The sequence below is a fragment of the Populus nigra genome, chromosome 12 (assembly GCF_951802175.1).
Source record: "Populus nigra chromosome 12, ddPopNigr1.1, whole genome shotgun sequence".
NCBI classification, from domain to species: Eukaryota; Viridiplantae; Streptophyta; class Magnoliopsida; order Malpighiales; family Salicaceae; genus Populus; species Populus nigra.
The window spans coordinates 339,411-360,717 of NC_084863.1; the positions used below are offsets into that span (position 1 = coordinate 339,411).

The 21,307-nt window shown below is 35.7% G+C and overlaps 3 protein-coding genes and 1 non-coding gene across 4 annotated transcripts; all 4 read right to left on the minus strand.

The window, feature by feature from the left end:
- Positions 1–1,648: 1,648 nt before the first annotated feature.
- On the minus strand, positions 1,649–3,859 carry LOC133669758 (S-adenosylmethionine synthase 2). The gene is made up of 2 exons (XM_062090025.1): positions 3,699–3,859; positions 1,649–3,151 (listed from the first exon to the last, which is right to left on the minus strand). Exon 2 carries the CDS (start codon positions 3,141–3,143, stop codon positions 1,962–1,964), a length of 1,182 nt encoding a protein of 393 aa, XP_061946009.1. The 5' UTR covers positions 3,144–3,151; positions 3,699–3,859; the 3' UTR covers positions 1,649–1,961.
- A 3,167-nt stretch (positions 3,860–7,026) lies between these two features.
- On the minus strand, positions 7,027–7,099 carry TRNAF-GAA (transfer RNA phenylalanine (anticodon GAA)). Its single transcript has one exon. It is a non-coding gene; the product is annotated as a tRNA-Phe (tRNA).
- Positions 7,100–7,739: 640 nt separating this feature from the next.
- LOC133669832 (E3 ubiquitin-protein ligase HEL2-like) lies at positions 7,740–11,645 on the minus strand. Its single transcript, XM_062090157.1, has 7 exons — positions 11,260–11,645; positions 10,812–11,096; positions 10,332–10,540; positions 10,181–10,229; positions 9,989–10,078; positions 9,801–9,863; positions 7,740–9,623 (listed from the first exon to the last, which is right to left on the minus strand). Exons 1-7 carry the CDS (start codon positions 11,425–11,427, stop codon positions 8,067–8,069), a joined length of 2,421 nt encoding a protein of 806 aa, XP_061946141.1. The 5' UTR covers positions 11,428–11,645; the 3' UTR covers positions 7,740–8,066.
- Positions 11,646–14,666: 3,021 nt separating this feature from the next.
- On the minus strand, positions 14,667–18,693 carry LOC133670075 (ATP-citrate synthase alpha chain protein 2-like). The gene is made up of 13 exons (XM_062090500.1): positions 18,502–18,693; positions 18,242–18,360; positions 17,612–17,788; positions 17,358–17,519; positions 17,166–17,246; positions 16,802–16,853; positions 16,419–16,533; positions 16,224–16,305; positions 16,012–16,107; positions 15,781–15,882; positions 15,561–15,677; positions 15,354–15,470; positions 14,667–14,973 (listed from the first exon to the last, which is right to left on the minus strand). The coding sequence occupies exons 2-13, from the start codon at positions 18,338–18,340 to the stop codon at positions 14,902–14,904; spliced, it is 1,272 nt and encodes a 423-aa protein (XP_061946484.1). The 5' UTR covers positions 18,341–18,360; positions 18,502–18,693; the 3' UTR covers positions 14,667–14,901.
- Positions 18,694–21,307: the final 2,614 nt, after the last annotated feature.

Consider the following 21,307-nt stretch of genomic DNA (forward strand, 5'->3'; position numbering starts at 1 on the left):
ATATAAATTATCGTATAAAATAGAATGAAATCTAGGATAGACGGAAACTGTTAGTATAATGGTGAAGTGTTTATTTGAGATTATGATAACGGTTGTAATTTAAAGTTTTTTTTTTTTAGAAATGTATTAAAGTAATATTTTTTTATCTTTAAAAAATTATTTTTAATATCAACCCATTAAAACAATAAAACATTAAAAAAATAATTTCTAATAAAATTTAAAATTTAAAATAACTTGGTTTCTAAAGAGGCCTTAAAAGTTGTTGAATTAAGAAGCCCACAAGAGGACAAAAAATAATAGATTGAAAGAGAAAAAATAGGAGAAAAAAAAATGATTGACTAATAATGGATTAAGATGGGTAAACCAAGATTAATTTTTTTAACTAATGGATTTTTAAAATTACCCAAATTAAGATTTTTAAAGTTTTCGTTATTAGATAACTATGCAAATTTAATGTTGGTAATTATCATATAGTAATGTCGACATTACTTTCTTATGCATAAATTCAACTGTAATGATTATTTTAATTTGTTGTGAGTGAAAATAGAAGGGTGGGTGGGTTAATGGTTATGGTTTGTCCTAGTTAAAAGAATTCTGTCAATTAACGACGGTGACCTGGTACACGATGGACTCATGATTAATTGAGGTTTCACTTTCAATTGCATATATTTTGACAAATGCATGTTTCTTTCTCCCAGTTAGCCCGTACTGGAATGATTTTGCTACGTTGATCTCCATTGCAAAGAATTTGTTAAAGAAGAAGCAAGGTTATTACACTCAGCCTGGTTTATTAATTGGTTCAACATCTGAATTGTAAGTTAGATAAATTAATTCACAAAAAAAAACACTTTAAGATTTTTTTTAATAAAACTTTTTAAAAAATAAAATTAGATGTTTAACAAAGTCAGCCGAGCTTTATAGATCAATTTTTATCTAGTTTAATTTAAAACCCAGCCCAAACTATTTCTCGGATTGGCAAATCCCGGAGCTCATCAACATTGACAAGAAGGCAAGCACCTGACCGAGACTGGTGGGTTCGTAACGTGGTTACTCTAGCTATGAGTTGCACTATAATTCTTGGGAAAAACTTTCCATAACAGCTGCGTAAGTGAGTTTTTTCATGACAAAATCTCGTCAGTAAGAGTCCCAATAAAATTAATAAGTGCTATTTTCGACGAAAAGTTTAATCTGGAAAGACAGGATTTGTTGTCGTCGCAAGAACTATCTTATGATAAACTGTAAATGGTGTTGGTGAGAGATTGTTAATTGTGAGTGGAAGTTGGAAAATATCTTCGTGAGGTGCTCTCCACCTATATACAAATCCAAAAGAGTTCAAGGAATGATTGAAGAGAAGGTGGCCAATTGATTTTCTCGAGGAAAAATTATTATTTTTGGTCGAAAATCAAAGTTACCCTCGCGACGATTAATTATGCTTGGATATATACACACAGCACAGCAGGCTGCCAGGATGATCTTCCCAGAGGAGCTTTATTTGCTCTGAAAATCTTTTCATTAGTTTGAATTGTTGGAAAGCAATCTGTTTCTTCTATCCTTTGGACAAGAGAGTTTAGCAACTGAGTAGGAATATATGATCATATTTCATTAGTTTCTGCTAACAATCTATTAATTTGTAAGAGAACAGAACGGGTAAATGGTAGTACAGCAATCATCTTATTCCACAGTGAAATTCATTTATCTGTAGTTCATCCTTTTACAGCATTACATCTCTCTTCTCTTCTCTTCTTAAACAATCTCATGAAGTATCAAGGCAGCTCTTCTTGTTTAACTAAGACTCGAGACTCCACATGTATTCTTATACTGTATGGCAAAAGCATACGGATGAAATAATAAATAAAATAAGCAGCGAAACAAAACAAAGGCGAGAAAACAGTTGGAAGACTCTTGGGTTTCAGGGATGCTGCCAAGAGCAAGCAAATTATTGATCGCAGGCCATGCCACTTTTACTGTTGGGGCTTCTCAGATTTGAGGGGCTTCACTACCTCCCATGTGAAGTCAGGGTCATCCCTTCCAAAGTGACCATAAGCAGCTGTCTTCAAGAACCTGCCATTGCCACCCCTCTTAAGATCCAAGCTAATGGCTATCATTCCAGGCCTGAAGTCAAATTTTTCCTTCACAATGTTGAGAATCTCCTTGTCTGGGATCTTTCCAGTCCCATATGTGTCAACAAAAACTGACAGAGGTTCTGGCACACCGATAGCATAAGAGACCTGAACAATGCATCGGCGAGCAAGGCCACTTGCAACAATGCTCTTTGCTGCCTGTCTAACAATGTAGGCACCACTCCTGTCTACCTTAGTAGGGTCCTTGCCGGAGAAGGCACCACCACCATGTGCTCCCCAACCACCATAAGTATCGATAATAATTTTACGACCAGTAAGTCCAGCATCACCGTGTGGTCCACCAATAACAAACCGCCCTGATGGGTTGAGGTGGAAAATGGTCTTCTCGTCAAGATACTTCTCAGGGATGACAGGCTTAATAACGTGCTCTTTGAGGTCAGCAGCAATCTCATCATTAGTAACAGTTTCATCATGTTGCGTGGAGATTAGAACAGTGTGCACCCGTACTGGAACCATAGCACCATTTTCATTGAAGTACTCGACCGTGACTTGTGTTTTGCCATCAGGTCTCAACCAAGGGCAGGTTCCATTCTTGCGAACTTCTGTAAGGCGGGCACCGAGCTTGGTGGCAAGAACATGACTAAGGGGCATAAGCTCAGGAGTCTCATCGGTGGCATAGCCAAACATGTGACCTTGGTCACCAGCACCAATCTCCTCAGGGCGCTTTGTAAGATGACCATGGACACCCTGTGCAATATCAGGGCTCTGCTGCTCAATGTTAACCAAGACATTGCATTTGTCCGCATCAAGACCAACATCATCAGAGACAAATCCTATTGAACGGCAAGTGCTGCGCACAATCTTCTCATAATCTACATTCGCTTTTGTGGTGATTTCTCCAAAGACCATGACCATGTTCGTCTTGGTGCAAGTCTCACATGCAACCTTGCTGTCTGGATCTTGCTCAAGGCAGGCATCTAGGATTGCATCCGAAACTTGATCACAGAGCTTGTCGGGGTGACCCTCGTTCACAGATTCAGAAGTGAACAAAAAGGTTTCCATTCTCTCGACTGCAGAGCAGGAAAACCACACACAAATTTCAATATCTTCTAACAACAGTAATGTCAAAGTATCACTAACACTGCCAATTTTCTTCGAATTAAATTAAAGCAAGAATAAGATGATCCCATCGCTCAAGCCCAAACAGAATTTCAACCAAATCATGTAAAAGCCTAAAACAAAGATCAAACTAAGCAAGACCTTCTGACATACTTAGAGGATCAATGAAAGCTATTCTTATCTCTAGAGATGCATAAACAACCATCTTCCTAGATCAAGAAATGATTACAAAGAAAGCCCGTTAGGGTTTTCATGATGATAAAAGAATAAGCTAAAAGTGATCTAAATTCACTTCAAATAAGCTAAGAGAATCAAGATTCAATATCACCAATCCAAAATCTAAATTCCCATGTAGAAAAGCACAAACTTAAATTCAAATCAAACCAAAAGCCAAGTCATTTTCACACTTTGACATTACATCAAGTTTAAAACTTCAAAACTCAATATACAGCATCTAATTTCACAACAAAAATAAGAAATCAAGATAAAGAAATGTACCCTTGAAATGAGAGGAGAAAACTCAAGAGAGAGCAGAGCAGAGCAACAACAGATCTTTGAGTTATTACAGGAGCAAAGAACTCTTTGGTGGGTCTTACGTTCAAGCCTTGGCTCCTTATTTATAGACAGAACACAACAAGTGGACCTTCAGTTTCATGCTGGTGTCTTAAGATTTTTGGTCTATTATTGGATGTTGAGTGGGGTCCATGTTTGTGAATGTAAAAGATCTTAGCTGTTGGATATGAAAAGTGGAAGGTGAGGATTGATTTGAGTCGGTGGAGATAATGACAGGGAACAAACCCACCGATAAATTACGAGGGGGAGAGAGAGAGAGCTGGTGAAGAGATGGCTCCTTGATTTTTTCACCAACCTCCACCGTGTATTAGCCAATCTAGGTATTGATTAACCATGGAGACCGAATCTCAAAATAAAAGCGGGTTTGGTTTTTTGTTTCTTAGACTTTTCAACCCATAATCGTTCCTCTCTTTCTTTACGTGGTGTCTGCTTTCTATATCTTGCTTCATTCAATAATATTTAATAAGAAAAAAAAACTACAATTTATAATTTTTAAAAATTTATTTTTTCAGATCATAACAGTAAACACTAAAAAAATATAAACACCCTAGATCCGTTTTAAAGAAGAAATACAAATCAAATTTATATAAAAATCTTATACAGTACTTCAAGATCCAAAGGATGTGTAAGTGAATCCCAAGGTGATTAAAAATATTTCTCATTTTAATAAATATAATGTGAAGTGAAGAGCATATGCATGGCTCCTAATAACGTCTCCATGCCTCTCATTTTAGGTCCAAATCTGGGGTCATGAAACCATGTTCTTTCCCTGCATGCCTGCCGACACTCAGAGTTATGAATGCAGGTACGCGTTTACGGTCTGCACATGGGAAAAGAAAGGAAAGACGGTTCCTTCCATGCTGTCTTGCCAAGAAGAAGAAGAAGAAAAGCATTTAATAAAAGAAAATCCTTTGACTGAAGTACTTCCATGGCAGAATATAGTAACCTTTTGTGGTGGTGTCATGAAGACCATCAAATGAGATTATTATTAGTTAATGGTTTTATTTTGGATTAATTTTAGGTTAAGGTAATTTAAGGGTTGGTTAACCCCAGAGAAGACAACTAACCAATTATAATATTGTTTGTTGTTTTTTATTGCAAATTTAAAATTATTTTATTAAGATCTTTTTAATATTATCAGGTATATAAAAACTAAAGTTATAGTGTATTTTTGGTGATTTATTTTTTTATCCTCTCTTTTTTCCCTTAACTATTTCTCTCTCTTAGTATATCAGTTTATATCTCATCTTATTTCTTGACTATTGGATCTTTATATAATTTTATGTTGACTTTTGTAGATGTTAAGTAATTTCACTTTTAATTTCTTGAGTAAACAACCTCTATTTTCAATAAAGATTTTTACAAAACCAATATTTTGAATTATGGTTATTTTAAAGGTATGTTATTTTTTAAATATTTTTATAACTTGTGTTATTTTTCAAAACTTTTACTAGCAGAATACACCTTAAAACTGACCCAACATGTCATTATCTTGCTCTAACTTCTATCTTAAATATTTGGGATACACAAATAGTGTTTGGGAGTGTTTATTCAAAAAAATATCAAATTAATTTATTTTTTTAGTGATTTTAATATGCTGATGTAAAAATTAAAAAAATATATATTAAAAGATTATTTTTATATATTTTTTTCAAAAGCAGATAACATAGAGTACTATATTAATGTAATCCAGTTTCCCAATCAGGTCCGAAGTAGAAACGGTTCTCTTCTATATAATCTGGTCTTGAAATTAAGAAAAGGTCTAACACGTGACAAGCCCTTTAGAATTATTGGTTGGTGGTTAAAGTGAAGATAGATAATCGCTTTACAAATTATTTGTGTTTTTTAAATGGGTTGGTAAATAAATCTAGTCAAGGGAAGGACTTAATTGGTTAATTAAATCTTCAATTTTATTCAAAGACTATATATTATGATACCAGCTGATTTAACTAATTAATTATCTATTCTAATTAACACTCTCCTATTATGAATTAAACATGTTGAGATATATTAAGTATAATAATATATTTTTAAAAAAATTAAAACATTTCTTAAAAAACACGTTTTTTATCAAGCCATCTGTAAGAGTGTGATTAAACCACGTTTTTTCTTAAAAAAATAATAATCTGATGAAAAGAATTTGAACGTGGCCCGTAACAAGATTGTGCGTGTGGGTTGGTGAATTTGGTGGGTCAGCAAGGAAGGAAGGAAGGAAGGTAGTAGGTAAACTCAATATCAAAACAGGTGGTGACATGGCAACAGATGAATTCCTTCTTCATCATCTCGCTCATGCATCGCTCGCTGCTAAAACGATTAGATGAAAACCACGTTAGTTTCAAGACATGTTAATTTCTCTGCAAACTTGGCAAGAACACACAGATCAATCTCAGCACGTTAAGATGATTCAGAGTCATCAACAGAGTCCCTTTCTGACTCAGTACTCTTCTAATTCCAATCATGCATGTGTAGGCAAGGCATGCCTTCACGTTTTCTTTCTCAAGAAATCTTCCGTGCCTGCTTGCTTGCATGCATCAGTCAACCTTCTACATTATATAAAAAAAAATGATGTTTTTGTTACCGTACACCGCAGGCCGAACAGTTTCTAAATCAAACAGATTGAGGTGTGAAGTTAAGAGAGCTACATTAATGCTGGATTAGCAAGAAATCCACAGTAAATTAACATCCACCTATATATATTACCTGAAAAACTATTCTTTTCCCTCCTTTCGAACAACGAAAGGATCATTAATTAAAAAAAGAAAATTCCTAGGGAGATAAATTGAATTACCCAAAGATAATCTTAAAGTTCTTCTGCTCTTGGGCTGCCATGTTGCTTTATATATATATATCTTCTGTCAGGGTCTTCACTTTCTGGGCTTGGTTTTTTGAGGGTGTTCCCTTTCTCATTTCCGAAGCTTAATTAGTCGGTCCATATCAAAATAGCTGCTGCTAACCACCGTAGTATATTATGGACTGGTCCTTCACTTAAATTGATCTTGATTTGAAGTGTATTGGTGGACCTTCAGGCGGTGCTGGCAATATTTCCCCGGAAGGTGACGGGTGGCCGGATTGTTTCTATTCTTGTTGAAACTGTTACCACTCTAGGGTGTTGGAGCTCGAAGAATCTAGAATTGAGGTGGGAAGGGGATAAGCCGACACGATGCTAACTGGATTTGGCGGGAAAAAAGGTTATTAACTAACCGATTAAATTATAACCGCCAGCGCGTAACCGCTGGGGAAAAAAGAAGAAGAATGCGGTGAGCGTGGATCGAACACGCGACCTTCAGATCTTCAGTCTGACGCTCTCCCAACTGAGCTATCCCCGCCTTCATGCTCATTCATCTTATATTTATTATATATATTTTCTAAAAAAGAACTACTCTACTACGATAATTTGTGGTTCCTGCGAGTGAAGTGACAACATTATTCTTCTGTGTGTGGCATTGGATATTGGTTGTTTATGAGCTTAGATAATCCATCTTTTAAAATCTATCTAAGATTAGTCATGATTCGGCGGTGATCTAGTCCAAAAATGTGATGGGAATGGGAAAGATTAATAGTTATAAGAGAATTAAAGAAAAATAAAAAGGGAGAAAAAATCCAAGTCTAAATAGAAGATGAACGGTGGAAATAGGAATAGTAGTTTCCTATTTGCTAGCCCTATGTATTTGCTTGCTGAGACTGTTGCATCTGCTAAAAAAGAAAGTTAATCTGTTCTGTTGAAGAAAGAAATACGTAGATATATGCGCAGGCACATTGGCTAACGAAGAAGAAAGGTCATTTGAATTTAATGTCCTTGATTTCATAGGCTATATATAATAAAAACCTGTATTCAAGATTTTGTATAGGAGCTCGGATTCCAGACCTTTCGTTAGAGGTAAGCATAGTTGGAAGGAATCTCTTCCTGCGGCGAATAAAGGAAGAAAAAGGGCTATCTAATGGATATAATGCAAGCAAGGAATCCTCTTTTTGAACTTCCACACGCAGAATAGTATATTAATATGATATTTCCAACTCAACCAAATTGTACTCAAAAAGTTGTATTTTGGCAAAGGAAAAAGGAACCAAGTTTTTTCGCCATTTTCCTAAAACAAAACAGTTAAAGTTCCAAAAGCTTGAAACATTCCTGGTTAGTTTTTGAGGGAGATAAACCTCTGATCATCTAATGTACTGACAATATGTATGCCTAGTAGCAACATGCCCTAATATCCACACAAAAAGGCATTAATTAAGTCTGGTTCTGGCTCTTTCTATACTCACAAATTGGCACTTCCACCAAGCCTCCATGTAAGTTCATCGTTTGCGGTTGTTTTGGGTCATCACCACAAGCTTTCGGCCTCCCCCATTTTTCCAAACTCCATGAACTGGCAACACCACAGCTATATCTGTGTTCACATCTGCTTTCTCATCTTTTTCATCAATACCAGCATCAGAATTACTAGCATCTGGCAGTGAGGCAGTGGAAGTACCCCCGAGACGGTTCTTCAGGAACTTCGTGGTTTTTTTCCGAGGTTTATTCCCTCCTCCCCCGGCCCCCACATTCTTCTTCAAGCTCACACCAGCTGCCTGAGCAGCATGTTCACTCTTTGGCTCCCTTGACAAATCCAAGTTAGCTTGTTTGTCAACCAAAATCTTTGATTTGCCTTTTCCACCACAATTCCCATCCTTTGGTAAGATCTCCACCCTAAGACTATCTGAAAAAATGTTCTCAGAGCCACTGATAACATTATCATCACACTTCTCTTTGCCTTTCTTTGAACATTTCTTGCTTTTGGACGGACCATTGCCAATGCTCAAACCATTCCCCCCCACATTGAAATTATAAATCTCAACAAGCTCTCTTTGCTTCTCAGCTTTGGGACAAAGTCTAGCCAGCTCTAGGACAAGATGTGACAGGCCAAATTGATGCACATAGGCAAGATACTCTGCAACATCAATTATGTCACGGTGATACTCTCTGGATATTATCTTGAATGCAGCGAATTTGTCCTTGTCAAATTCTAATGCAGCACGAATTTTCTCCACTAGAGCCTTATTAGCAGATTGAACATCCTCAACCTTCAGCATAGGTGAGGCACTTGTAGACATATTGTCCACTTGAGTGGCAGACAGAGAAGGAACACTTGAAAGAGATTTGTGAGAAGTCCTGTCTGCAGGATTTGGAGCAACGCTAGCTTGGCTGACCTTGCTATTACTATTTGAAGTCCTTGATGAACTTGCAAAATTAGAAGATACAAGAAGTCCATTAGCCCTTGATGACCCAGCCTGAGGAGAGCTCGTGTAAGTAGATAGAACAGATGAACTCGGAGATCTGGATGAAGATAAAACCCTAGAATCCGACACAGGTCTTGACTGGTACGAAATACTAGCTAATGAGTTAGGATGATTGTTTGCTGCTGGCAAAGCCCGAGAAGAATTAAGAACTTTTACCATGTTTTGGCGGCTAAAGTGAGCAGCCATTGTATTCCCACTCAACCCTCTCAAACCATTTCTGGATGTCCGTTGGCTGCTTCTTGGAGCCAAAGGAAGTGGGGGAAAGGATGTTTCTTCCATTGGTACTCTGCTAGTGTTCCATCCTAAAACGTGATGATATCTTGAAGGCAGCTCAGAATCTGTGGTGGCTAATGACTCAAAAGGGTTAACAATCATATCAATTTCATGTTCCTCTCTATGAGTAGAAACTGTTTGCGCATTTGATGAAATATCACGAGACCTTTCAGCATTGGCAGTCTCAAGACTATCTTCAATGGCCATGTTCATTTGATAGACTGACGAATTTGAATGACTATCACGACCACCACCACGCCGATCATGTTCATTAATTTGCCGAAACTGGAAACTCACAGGTATCTGGATGTAGAAAATGGAAGTGGCATGTTATTATCAACATTATAAAGAATAAAATCATTAAATGATCATGAATGGCTAGAGAGTGCTCAGGTGTGGTAGACTTCAACATAAAATGAAGAACACGGAAAAAGCCGACAACATTGGTAACGTGCAAGAATTCAAAAGATCCATACACACCTGAAGTAGAGCACTGCGCTTAGAACGAGACATGCGCCCTCCATGTTCCATGGCATTATGCCTCTACCGATATCAGAAATACACAAGTCTTCTTAGTCATATAGTACACTCTAGAAAACATAAAAACTGAATTTTAAATATTGACAGCCAAAGCAAAATTGTGCATCATGAATTCTGCTAGATATCACCTTCAATTCGAATTCAGTTGCAAAAACAATAAACTTTCTTGCAAGGCAAGCCTCATCCTCGCATAAGTAATGCTCTTGACGAAAATGGATCTGAGACATAAAGTCTCGTATGTTAATTAAAAAACTAAGAGTAACCATGACATACAGTAAAAAGCAAGTGACTAAGAAATGTGCAAACAAAATACAATCAACCTCCAAGTAATCATAATTGTTAAAGTATTCATATTGTCCAGGATGCTGCCTGCATTGAACAAAATAAATTGGACATATGAAAGTGTACATTTGATAGAACAAAATGCTAAATAACTTAAACACTTTTCTAAGGAAATATGCATGGGTTTACCTTTGGCATATGTGGCAAGTAAAATGATCAGTGGACATGTGCAGGTAAAGCTCATTATCTCCATAAAAAGGATTCTCACAGAACTCACACATAGGATGTCCTGTAAATCCACCTCTTTCGCTTTCATTGCCATCAACCACAGAGTCACCCGTCCTCACATGTTGAGTCAATTGTTCTCTATTATATAACTTCTGCTCACTTATAAATATCTGGTTCAAAACTTAGTTAAGTCAGAGAACACAAGTGTGGCTACCAAAGCAGAGATCAAGAATTAAAATTTTCCATTGATACGAGACAATCAAATCCTACAGTACATTCTACATTGAATAATCTCATAAAGCTATGAAACATAAACCATTTCAGAATCTCATATTTCACACCCATTGATGCTCATTCTTCAAATACCAAGCTAAGAAGCAAAGGTTAACAATAAATCATCATATCACATAAAATATGGATACAAGGAAAAATATCTCTCACCTTCCTACCTTCCAAACACAGACTGCACATAAACAGGCTATGCCTGTGAAACAAATGAGCCTTCAATTGCTCAACGCTATTAAACTCCCTTGACCCTCCATTCTTCTTGTTGCAAACATTGCATGATAACTTACACATAGCTTTGATCATCTTATAATGATCAAAATCATCAAAATAAGCTTTTGTCCCTTCATGATACCAATACTCCCCTGCTTTACCCTCACTTCCATTAACTTCTCCTAAACCCTTGAAGTCACTTATCATCCTTGTATAATCCCCTAATGCCTACAAAAAACCAAAACCCAAAAATTTAAAAGACCAAAACTTCACAGTATATAAATCAAAACCCAGATATTAAAACCATCATAAACAACAAAAAGACCGACACTTTTCAGCAAAAGATCAAAACCCAGAAATAAAAAGACACATAGTAGATGAAATAACTAACCTTAGTGACAAAGATGGTGTTGGATTCTGATTTGCAAATGCAGCAATAGAAATCATTGCAAATGAAACGAAGACGAATGATGCAAGTAGAGCAGACTTCTTTATGGAGACATGGTCCATAAGCAACCCATTCAAGGGTTTCAGCACAAACAGCGCAAGTATCATCCATTTTTTGATCTGTGCAGAGATTTTGATCAAATTTGTGAATAAATCAAAATGGGCTTCTTATTTTTTGTTGTTGTTGTCAAATGTTCATGGGAAGCTGAAAGCTTTTGACTTCGATGCAGAGAAAATTATGGGTTTTTTGGTGTTTTCTTTTTCGGGAAGCCAAACAGAAATTGATCGAGAATTGCAAAGAAAATGAATAGGCAGGGGACAGGGCATATGTTTATGGGGAAATGGTATGGTGTAAGGACGACTAGTCGTTCGTGTAATCACTTGACTCTAGGATTGGATTTAGAGCGTTTCAAAAAAAAAATATAATTTTTTTTAAAAAAATTATTTTTTTATATTTAAATATATTAATATTAAAAATAAATTCTTAAAAAATATATATTATTTTAATATATTTTCAAATAAAAAATATTTTAAAAAATAACCATAACAACTATATCAAACTACTAATAATATTTAAAATTTCTATAAAACATATTAAAAAAATTAGATATAATTAAGATGTTTCACAACTTCATTCAATTTATCTAGTGTATACCAAACTTATTAATATGCTAATTTAAAATTTAGCTCCTACTGAGTTTTTTAAAAAATATATTTTATTTTTTTATTAAATCAATATTATTTTAGTTCTTTTTAAAAAAACTATAATTTAAATTAATTAGTTAACCCGTGTCATTGATCATTTGGACCCGAATTAGGTATGCAATTGTGCATTATGCACTTAAGCCTATTTAACTGAACTGTTCGTGCAAAGTCAGAAAAAATCATGTCTATAGAGAGGAGAAAAGGGCACGACAAACATAGTTTGGATACTGCAGTAGAAGTTTATTTGTTTTTCCTCATTGTTCTCTTTTTTTCAACACTCTTTGGAGATGCTTGCTGCAAAGTACAAACAGCTAAACATATCACTGCTCGCAATTTCTTGACAGAGGTGGAAGAACATACTTGAAACTTGAAAGTCTCCTTGAAACATGTCCAAATAACTGAAGAGAGGATGCAGAGAGTTTTATTCTTGCAATCTTAAAATTGAAAATAGAATAACATGAATGTGAAAATGGCATGGCTCCGCTCCATCCAGCAAGGAATCCTGAAACAATTCTTTAACCGGCAATGAGATGTGTATTTTCATGTGGTTTTCTTCTCTTTTTTTCAGTCAAGTTTCTGCATGATGTTATAGGGTAATAACACAGAGAAGAGAGAAAAAGCTTCTCTTTTCTTGCCTGTCATGCTCTGTGAGGTGTGGGGGGGGGGGGGGGGGGGGGTATGCCTCAGACAACACCATTAAGGAGGATGTAAAGAACCTGTAATAACTTTAACATAGATCATCTATTGATAGGACTTGTTTACATAGTACTGACTAGTTTGAAAGGCAAGCCCTTCATAGAGCAACTAGCTAATGACAGAGACTCGCAAACCTGAAACGTAGATACTAATGCATGAAGAGCCATAATCTTCAAAACAATCACACAAGACCAAACAAAAGAACAAGACATCAACTGAAACAAACTTATTGAAACTTCCACAGCTAAATCAGGTTCAAACCCCTGAATGACAGCCTCAAACCAGACCACCAGACAAGACTAGATCTGGCCTCTTGTTCATGGTGGTGAGCCAATGACACCAGTACCTGGGATCCTGACACAACCAACCCCAGGGTAAGAGCAAAACCCTGATGGCCCAAATGCAAAGACTGGGCCATTAGGAGTTGGGATAAAACCACCACTGGTACCAAAGCCCCCTAGATAGTTCTGAGGGTGGTCAACTTTCTCCTTGGTGTCCTTCAGTTTCCTTCCTGCTCCAACATTTGAGGCAAGAACCAACATGAAAATGGCAAGGATCAGAAGCATCTTTTGAGTTCTCTCCATCTTAGCACTTCTCTCAACACTTGGCTTTGACACTCTCTACTTTTCTCTCTTACTTGCAATGTAAAGAACCCTAGCCATCCCCACCCATCTTATAGTACCCGAGGTTTCTAATTTAAGTAAGTGTATGACCAACTCTTTTACAAATAGTAGTAAACATGGAAAATAGTTGGATGTGATAGTTACTACATATGTAGATACAAAATTGAAGTCTCGGGTCCATCACTGTCAAAAAAATTACTCCATCAACCATTCACCAGCTCAAATCATGTAAAAAAACTTTAATAACCTTCACTTCTCCTGAACATTATTGAAGCTTGTCTTCTATTCCTAATTCTCAAGAATCATAGTTCACAATCCTTAAATACTAATTAATTACTAACCAACCGCTGCAAATGGGAGCTTTCTGGTCTGTAACAAAATAGAGCATTAAAGCATCTTGTGTTGGAAGTTACGACAGCCTACTTAAGGGCAACGTGGTCCTCTGAGTATCGAGATTCTTCCATTTCTCATAGACTTGAGCTGCCTACAAAGTTATGAACTGTAAATTTAAGCCTGAAGTGAAGGCTTTAGTCTTTGAATTTATGCGGGCCTTACCTAACAAAAACTAGAAGCTATAAAGGCCCTTCAAATGTAAGACCTCTGTTTTTCTGTCGTTAATGCAACCTTCCATTTTCCTACTCCATGGTTCGCATTTACTCACTCCTAATACATTTCTACAAAAGGATTTCACTGCAAGGAAGGCAGCTCGTAAATTTGTGACAAGAACTGTAAAATATTAGGTTGGTATAGATCTTTGTTGGAGGGAAAGTCCATCGGAAACGAACTGCACTGCCATTACCACTTCCTTGCCATGATCATTTGCCAGCTGCTACCCGCTATGACAGAGAGGGGAAGGAGGAACAAGTTATTTTTTAGTCATGACAGGAAACTGAACTGGCCAGACGAAAATGGGGTTGGTGGTATTTGTTGATAGAAAACTGGGGAGAGTTTCGTGGTAGTGCAATAACTTTTCTCGGTCTCCCTGGTGAACTACGAGTCTAGGACCTATTATAAGATCACTTTTACATTCCCTTACTCTCCCAGAACCCTTCAAACAGATTTTTTTCCTTAATCAAATCCAGCCCATATGAATCAACAAATACAAGCACGTTCGACCCTCATGTACCAGTGTCTGTCGGCTAACATAAATTAGACTTGGAAAGCCACTTTCTATTCTCATGAGCCATTGGGTTGAGAACCAACAGAAAGCAGGCAAGACTCAGCTATGCTATGATGCGACAATCTATCGGAGAAGAATGAGAATAAATTCAATAAATATAAGATTTGATAGCATGAAGAGATGTGGCTTGGGAATTTCATAGGAAAATAACAAAAGTGACTTGCTCCAACAATAAATTGATAATATGCAATTATACAGAGTTTAAATCGTGTCATGCATATTTCAAAACATTGATTCAAGATTATTTATCATAAGGGAAAAATTGATGCTAAGTCTGCAATAATCCAGCTTGCGCCTTCTACACTAAATTATTTTCTCAGCACACCTTGCCACACACATTTTCTTGATTCACGCTGACAAAGGAGAAAAACAAGTTGTGAGACTATGCCGTAGACATGATGCAATCAATGGCTTGCTTGCAGATGCTTGTCATTGTGGCCTCGGGTCCATAAACCTGAAAACAAAAGAAATTGGCACAGCTCAGCTTCAAATATAACAAATACAGAGGATTTCCGGATCTGATTCTTCAAAAGTGAAGGAATGGAAGAGAAAGAAAACTCTCCAAGCACATAGAGGATCTTGTGTTTTATTCGAATCAATTCATGTATTTCAAGGTTGTGGGCAATTGAACTTTATAGTTAAAAACTCCAGTGACACTTAGGACCCTTGGGTTTCAATTTTACTAAACAATACTGAAGATGAAGTGACTTTTCTCCAATTAACAGTATGCATTTCAGCTGCTTACAGTTTTATCTAAATTCAAAAACCAATAGCCCACAAACTCAAAAGAAATCTAATGCCCAAAGAACTACAGAAAAAATAGTCATTCCGTACCTCAAGAGGTACTCCCAATTCCTCTCCCAGAGTGCGCATCTTGGCCAAACCAATCTGATAGTTTGGACCACCTCTTCGGACATAGAGGTGCATTCTTGCTGCCTTTAACTTGGATTCCTACGAGAAGAGGAAGAGTTAAACGTAGAAACAGGCAACCTAAACCAGGAAACTATTGACAGCAGTTTGAATTGATTCAATTAGACAAACCTTCTCCCTCAATGCTTGTATGATACCGTTGAAAGTAGCAGCAACATCAGTGAAGTTAGCAATGCCTCCTCCAATGAGAAGGGCTCTTTTGCGACCATCAGGATCAGCAGTTGCACACTACATTAATGATCGAGGAATATTGTTACATAATATATGAGAGACAGCATAATTGTGAGCAAGGATGCAAAAATAGAAAAGGCTTAAATTTATTGTCTCTTACATCAATGACAACTCTTGCATATTGCAAGACCTCCTCCTCGTTTGGAGCTCCACTATACTCTGCATAGTTTCCAAGCTCTGATGCATAGCCCAAATCTCCAACCTAGTTAATGGGGAAAAAAGAGTCTTACAAGTAAAATCAACAAGCACAGACCTTGCACCAACCAATAAAATAATGCCAAAAATGAGATGAGAGGCAGGTAGATTATAGCATATCCCATGGAGCACCTACAGTATCGGCATATATGACACTGGCACCACCTCCAGCTACCATCGTCCAGATTCTTCCTTTTTGGTTCAAAACAGTGAATTTCAAAGATGCACTTGTCTGTAAACACATGAATATGATTAATGCATCTAATTCATGTCCACATGGATTCCATGTCCATGCTTGAAGGTATAGGTAATTAAAAGTATGGTGAAACAGGCATTCACGTAAATTACCTTTTCATCCAGTGAGTGGATGAAGCTTTCAGTAGAACTCAGAACTCTTCCAAAAGGCAGAGGAAACTCTATGTTACCCCACCTGAATGTACCAAAATATTTTGGATGAGAGACAAAATATATTAGTAATATACCTTAACTACAATCTCATGTCAACTGAAGGTTCCTGAAAAGAGGGTGTGAATGTATACATACTTCTTGAAGTTCTTAAAAGCAGCAGTGTCGTCCAACTCTCCTCTCATATCCAGTGGATATGGCTCCCCATTCACCAGTGTAAATGGATTCATCTCTAGAAAACTGAAGTCCAGATCTATGAAGTACAAGAAAAGCAATCAGAAGTGAATTTATTGCTAGCATGAATAATATTTGGTGTAACAAGTCAGCAACGAGGTCATATAAAAGCAAGTATTAGATTATTCTCAACCCTTTCAAGATCCTCGATAAAAAAATAGTTAGTTTCTATTCTACTGTTTCATGTACCATAAATTTTAATAAGATTCAAGTGCATATGATTAGAATTTTGTTCACAGAGTCATGTAATTTCCTACTTTAAATGAATGTGGCAAGAGCACGCTCACCTTGAAACACAGAAAAGACACCGATGATGAAATCACCAATTTTTCCTCGAATCTGAGATAGAGTATTAAAGTTGTATCAGCAAATTCCAAATATATATGAAACGATTCAGAATGCCAGGTAACAAGAACTTTCAACACTAAGATATTTTAAATAAATCAGAGAGGATATTGTAATTAAATCAAAGAGTAACTAGAATCTAAAGGCATTAAACATGCACCATCAATTAATAAACCTAGGAAACTATTTTTTATCAGCAAGAATCAGATTTTTAACCTTATAATAATTTTGATTAGTGAAATATGCTGGATCACTCATCACCAGAATTTATTAAATCAGTGATAAATTTAATATAAACAAACTCACCTCCAGAGGAAGTGTAGCAATCAAAGGAGCACATGCTTCCAGTGTCATTGGCTTTTCAGTAGGTAGGAATATGGTCTTAACCTGCACAAGGCCAGAAAACCAAAACCATGTCAGTATTTAAATTCTAACAGTAATGAGATCCAAAAGTAATAATATGAGAAGAAATGAAGAAGATTTACATTGTGGGCATACCTTATCCCAGTTCTCCTCAATTTCAATACCTCCACATTCTGAGAAGCTAATGGTGCAGCCGAGTCTTTCAGAGACAATTGAAAAGTAAAACTCTTGGTCATGTGGAACAAATGGTTCGACTATAAAGGTAGTTATTGGTGCCTTACAGCCACCCATCTCAACCTAATAAACCAGATCCAATTTGTCCATCAATAAAATATCTAACCACACAAACAAAACCAAGAATTTGCCATGCAACTTGATCCAATAATCACCTCAACGCCAAGGCGTGCCTTCACAAAGTCAGCAACTTGAGCTAGATCTAAATTCAAAGCTACCAAACCACTCTTCCCACGCTTTCCGAATAGCATGTCGGGCTTCACAACCAATTTTGTAGATGAAATCCATGGCTCCTGGTTCGTTAACTCCGTGAAATCTGTACCTTCTGTCACCTAGACACAATAACAAACTATCTCGTTACTTGCAACATCAAATCCAAAGCAACACCAATCCCATTACCAAGAATGAATTTTCAACAGGCCAAGTAAAAAAGAAACTGCAATTATGGGTAAACACAACTAGAATTTCCATAAAAACCAAGCTAAAGTTACCAACTTTATTAAAATATGACAACTTTAATCACTACCTCCAAAACAGAACTTTCAAAAAACCCAGTAGAAGATTGAAACCATGTCAAAAACCCAGTTTTAATTCCACCAAAATCAAGCTAAAGTTGCAAAATTTAATCAGATAAGATCCAAATTCCAATCAAAGTAATCAAATTCAAACTTGATAAGTGCATAGGATACCCAATGATCAGAACAAATCATTTCCAAAACTCGACACGACGCAAACAAAACACAAGGATACAAAGAGAGATCAATAGGTTAGAGGTAAGTATGTACCTGAGCAGAGCGGATCAGGAGATCAATACCAGAGAGACGTTTCAAGTGCTCTTTCAGGAGTCTCTTGGAATCATACTCTCTTATCTTCTTTCTTGCCATTTCAACAATTCAAAGATGATCTACAAAACAAACAACGTATAATTTGCTAGCGCTATGTTATTGCAACCCTCTGCTTTTATCTCAGCAAAGAAACAAAATCTTGAATGAATTAATGAAATGAATGATCCTGTTGTGCTTGTAACAGAAGATTTAAAACTCACCAAACAACAGCAAGGTTGTGTCTTGTAAGAGAGAGAGAGAGGGTTTGGTTGGTTGGTGTTTGGTGGAGGGTGTGGTGGTAGGCGAATTCCACGAGGCGGAAGAGGAGGAGAAGTTGAAATAATTGTTTTGTTACTTTATCCAATCAGCAGCTACTCAAATCATCATGTGCACTGTGCCCACAAGCATGCACTAGTGTTCCAACTGTTCATAAATGAGAATGGTGGTTGTTTTTCATATGGTCCCTCTTTTTTTACAGTATACTTATTATGGTCACTTTGGGTGAGTTCATGAAATGGGAAATTATTAAAGTGGTTGATCCATTGCTTATGTTTTCTTTAGAAACTTATTAAGGTGTTCTCATATTAACCTGGTGATCAATAAAGATTAACTATTTTTCAAATAATTTTAAGGATACATCTTGATATTTCTCTTATAGTTGAAACTCAAAAATTTACTAAAATTATGAATTTTTTTTATCACTCATGTAATTAATAATAATTAAGTTAGGTTTAGTTATTGTTTTGGAATAAAAAAGACAAAAACAATGAGAATATAAAAGACTATCTTTATATGTTGTTTTATTAATATTGGACAAAATATAATAAAATATAAAAAGATATATTTTATGCGTATTATATATCATTGTCAAACTTACATGTTTAAAAAATAATGATATATTATTTCTCTTTATTTTAGTTTATAAGAGAGTTAAATTAATAACAACATAATAGTCCTAATTATAAAATATATAACAGCCCAGCAAGTGAACCTTGGATTTGAGGCTTGGATCGATATGAATTTAAAAAAAAATAGAGGAGGGATTAACCCGACGTAACTTGGTTCACTCGCAACCTGAGGGTAAAAATTTCTAGAAAAAAAATTGTTCAAGATAAAGTCGTTTTGATCCTTTTAAATTATTTTTTTTATGTTAACCCAAGTTGCTTCTCCCGACTTATGACATAAACTTTGCCCGGGTCAAGTTATAAAATTATAATGATAATCACTTTTATCATTATATGTTCTAGTTGAACAATTTAAAAATTAAGAATTTTTTTATATGGATGTTTTAGGAATAAAAGTTATAAATAGTCTTCGGAGATATGTCTCATCTATATTTTTTATTTTGAACATACAAAAATTCACTTTAAAAAATTTAATGATTGATTAATTTTATGTTTTTGTTTTTATTTTTCAATTAAACACATTTTTATCTCTTCTGATGCAATATAATAACCAAACTATACATAAATGCTTCGTCAATATACTATTTAAGGTATCTATGCTTCTAAGAATACATTGCATGAATATTAAAAAAAAAATCATAAGCTTTTCCTTAGGGGAAAAAAAAAAGACTTGCAAGAGTTTTTGAAAAAATACATTTTTTTTTTCAAAAGAGGAAATGTAAGCAATAAAATAAAAGTGCAATATTTTCCATCATATTTAAAAAACAAAGGCTATTTTTGGATTTCAAAGATTTTAGAAGAAAAGGTGAACTTAATTCGTTAATCTTATGATGAAAATCGTTTTATTCTTTCAAAATAGGAGATGAAAAGTATATTGATGGTCATTATAAAGGATGGGGAAGGCAATTAACTCTTGCAAGAATTGTAAAATGTTTCAAAACATTATTTTGAGAATAAAAAATGTTATTTTCTCAAAGCATATCATTGCCAATAATTTCATTTAAGAATTCCAACTCCTTGGCCAGTGGTCATTAGCCCACCAGTGATACATTATTGGAGGCAGCCGAATCAGAAATCAGTCCACGCAAACAAGACTTTGACTATTAACTTTGAGAGTGTAATAGTAATAGTAATTTATTGTTCCGGTTATAAATTTATTTTATAAAAATTATTATTTTAAATTAAAATTATTAAAAATTTATATAATTATTAATTTTAAAGATGATAGAGTTAGTTAAGATTCATACAAACTCATCCTAACAGTTATATTAATAATAATAATAAAAAACTTTGATTATTATATAATAATAATTCAGGAATGAAAAGACCAAGATGATCGAAGGCTTTCTTCTAGTCTTGCTTGCCAAGGACTTTTTTTTTTTTTTTTTTATCTTCAAATCCCTTGGAAACCACTGCTCATTGGCACTCGAAAACACAATCCCGTTTCTTCCTCGCTGCTTTTTATCATCAGGCTGCCAAAATACCAACAAAGCTTAACATGATACCTGCTCATCATCCATCTCATGAACAGTGGTAATATTCTCCACTGGCATCCGCAAACTCAAGAGCCCTGTCAACTCTGAATAAGTCGAGACAAGGAGCACCCAACTGCTTCGATGAGGCATCCCTTTATCTCGTTCCAGGCAAGAACATTTGATCGTCGTCGCGCGCGGTTCTTGAATACATGTCTTATTATAATGGAAGTTTCCCTGATTTGCCTACTGCATGCAGTCAAGGGCTCAGTCCCTGGTCTGGTTGCAACATCACAACGCAGACTCCTTGCCTGTAAATTAAGGGCATTCGTTCTCCATCAAATCTGCTCTCATTAATTTCGTTGGATTTACAAATGCCCAGTAAACTTAAATATTCATGATCAAGATTCAAGGGGGCGTTCTCCACTGATTCTGAGGATACGCAGTGATGTCGAATGTGTAAGTTTCATCAGTTGTTCCTCTTTAGAGCCTGTTGGAAATATTAACATGAAAAGATAGAAAATCAAGTACAGTTTCTAGGCTAAAACAAACAAGCACAGGCCATTCTCCAACCTGGTTTACTGCCCTCGTGTTGTTTTAAAATGTTAATATTTTTATTATTTTAATTAGAACATTTAATTAATTTTATT

What these genes read in the sequence shown, in the direction of transcription:
- LOC133669758 (XM_062090025.1), bottom strand. Translation starts at nt 3,143, where the DNA reads ATGGAAACCTTTTTGTTCACTTCTGAATCTGTGAACGAGGGTCACCCC.
- LOC133669832 (XM_062090157.1), bottom strand. Translation starts at nt 11,427, where the DNA reads ATGGATGATACTTGCGCTGTTTGTGCTGAAACCCTTGAATGGGTTGCT. An exon ending in TGTGTTTGGAAGGTAGGAAG is followed by an intron (nt 10,541 to 10,811) that starts GTGAGAGATATT and finishes GTTTTGAACCAG; the next exon opens with ATATTTATAAGTGAGCAGAA. An exon ending in ACTTGCCACATATGCCAAAG is followed by an intron (nt 10,230 to 10,331) that starts GTAAACCCATGC and finishes TGTTCAATGCAG; the next exon opens with GCAGCATCCTGGACAATATG.
- LOC133670075 (XM_062090500.1), bottom strand. Translation starts at nt 18,340, where the DNA reads ATGGCAAGAAAGAAGATAAGAGAGTATGATTCCAAGAGACTCCTGAAA. An exon ending in AGGCACGCCTTGGCGTTGAG is followed by an intron (nt 17,520 to 17,611) that starts GTGATTATTGGA and finishes CTGGTTTATTAG; the next exon opens with GTTGAGATGGGTGGCTGTAA. An exon ending in TTGCTACACTTCCTCTGGAG is followed by an intron (nt 16,854 to 17,165) that starts GTGAGTTTGTTT and finishes ACTCTATCTCAG; the next exon opens with ATTCGAGGAAAAATTGGTGA.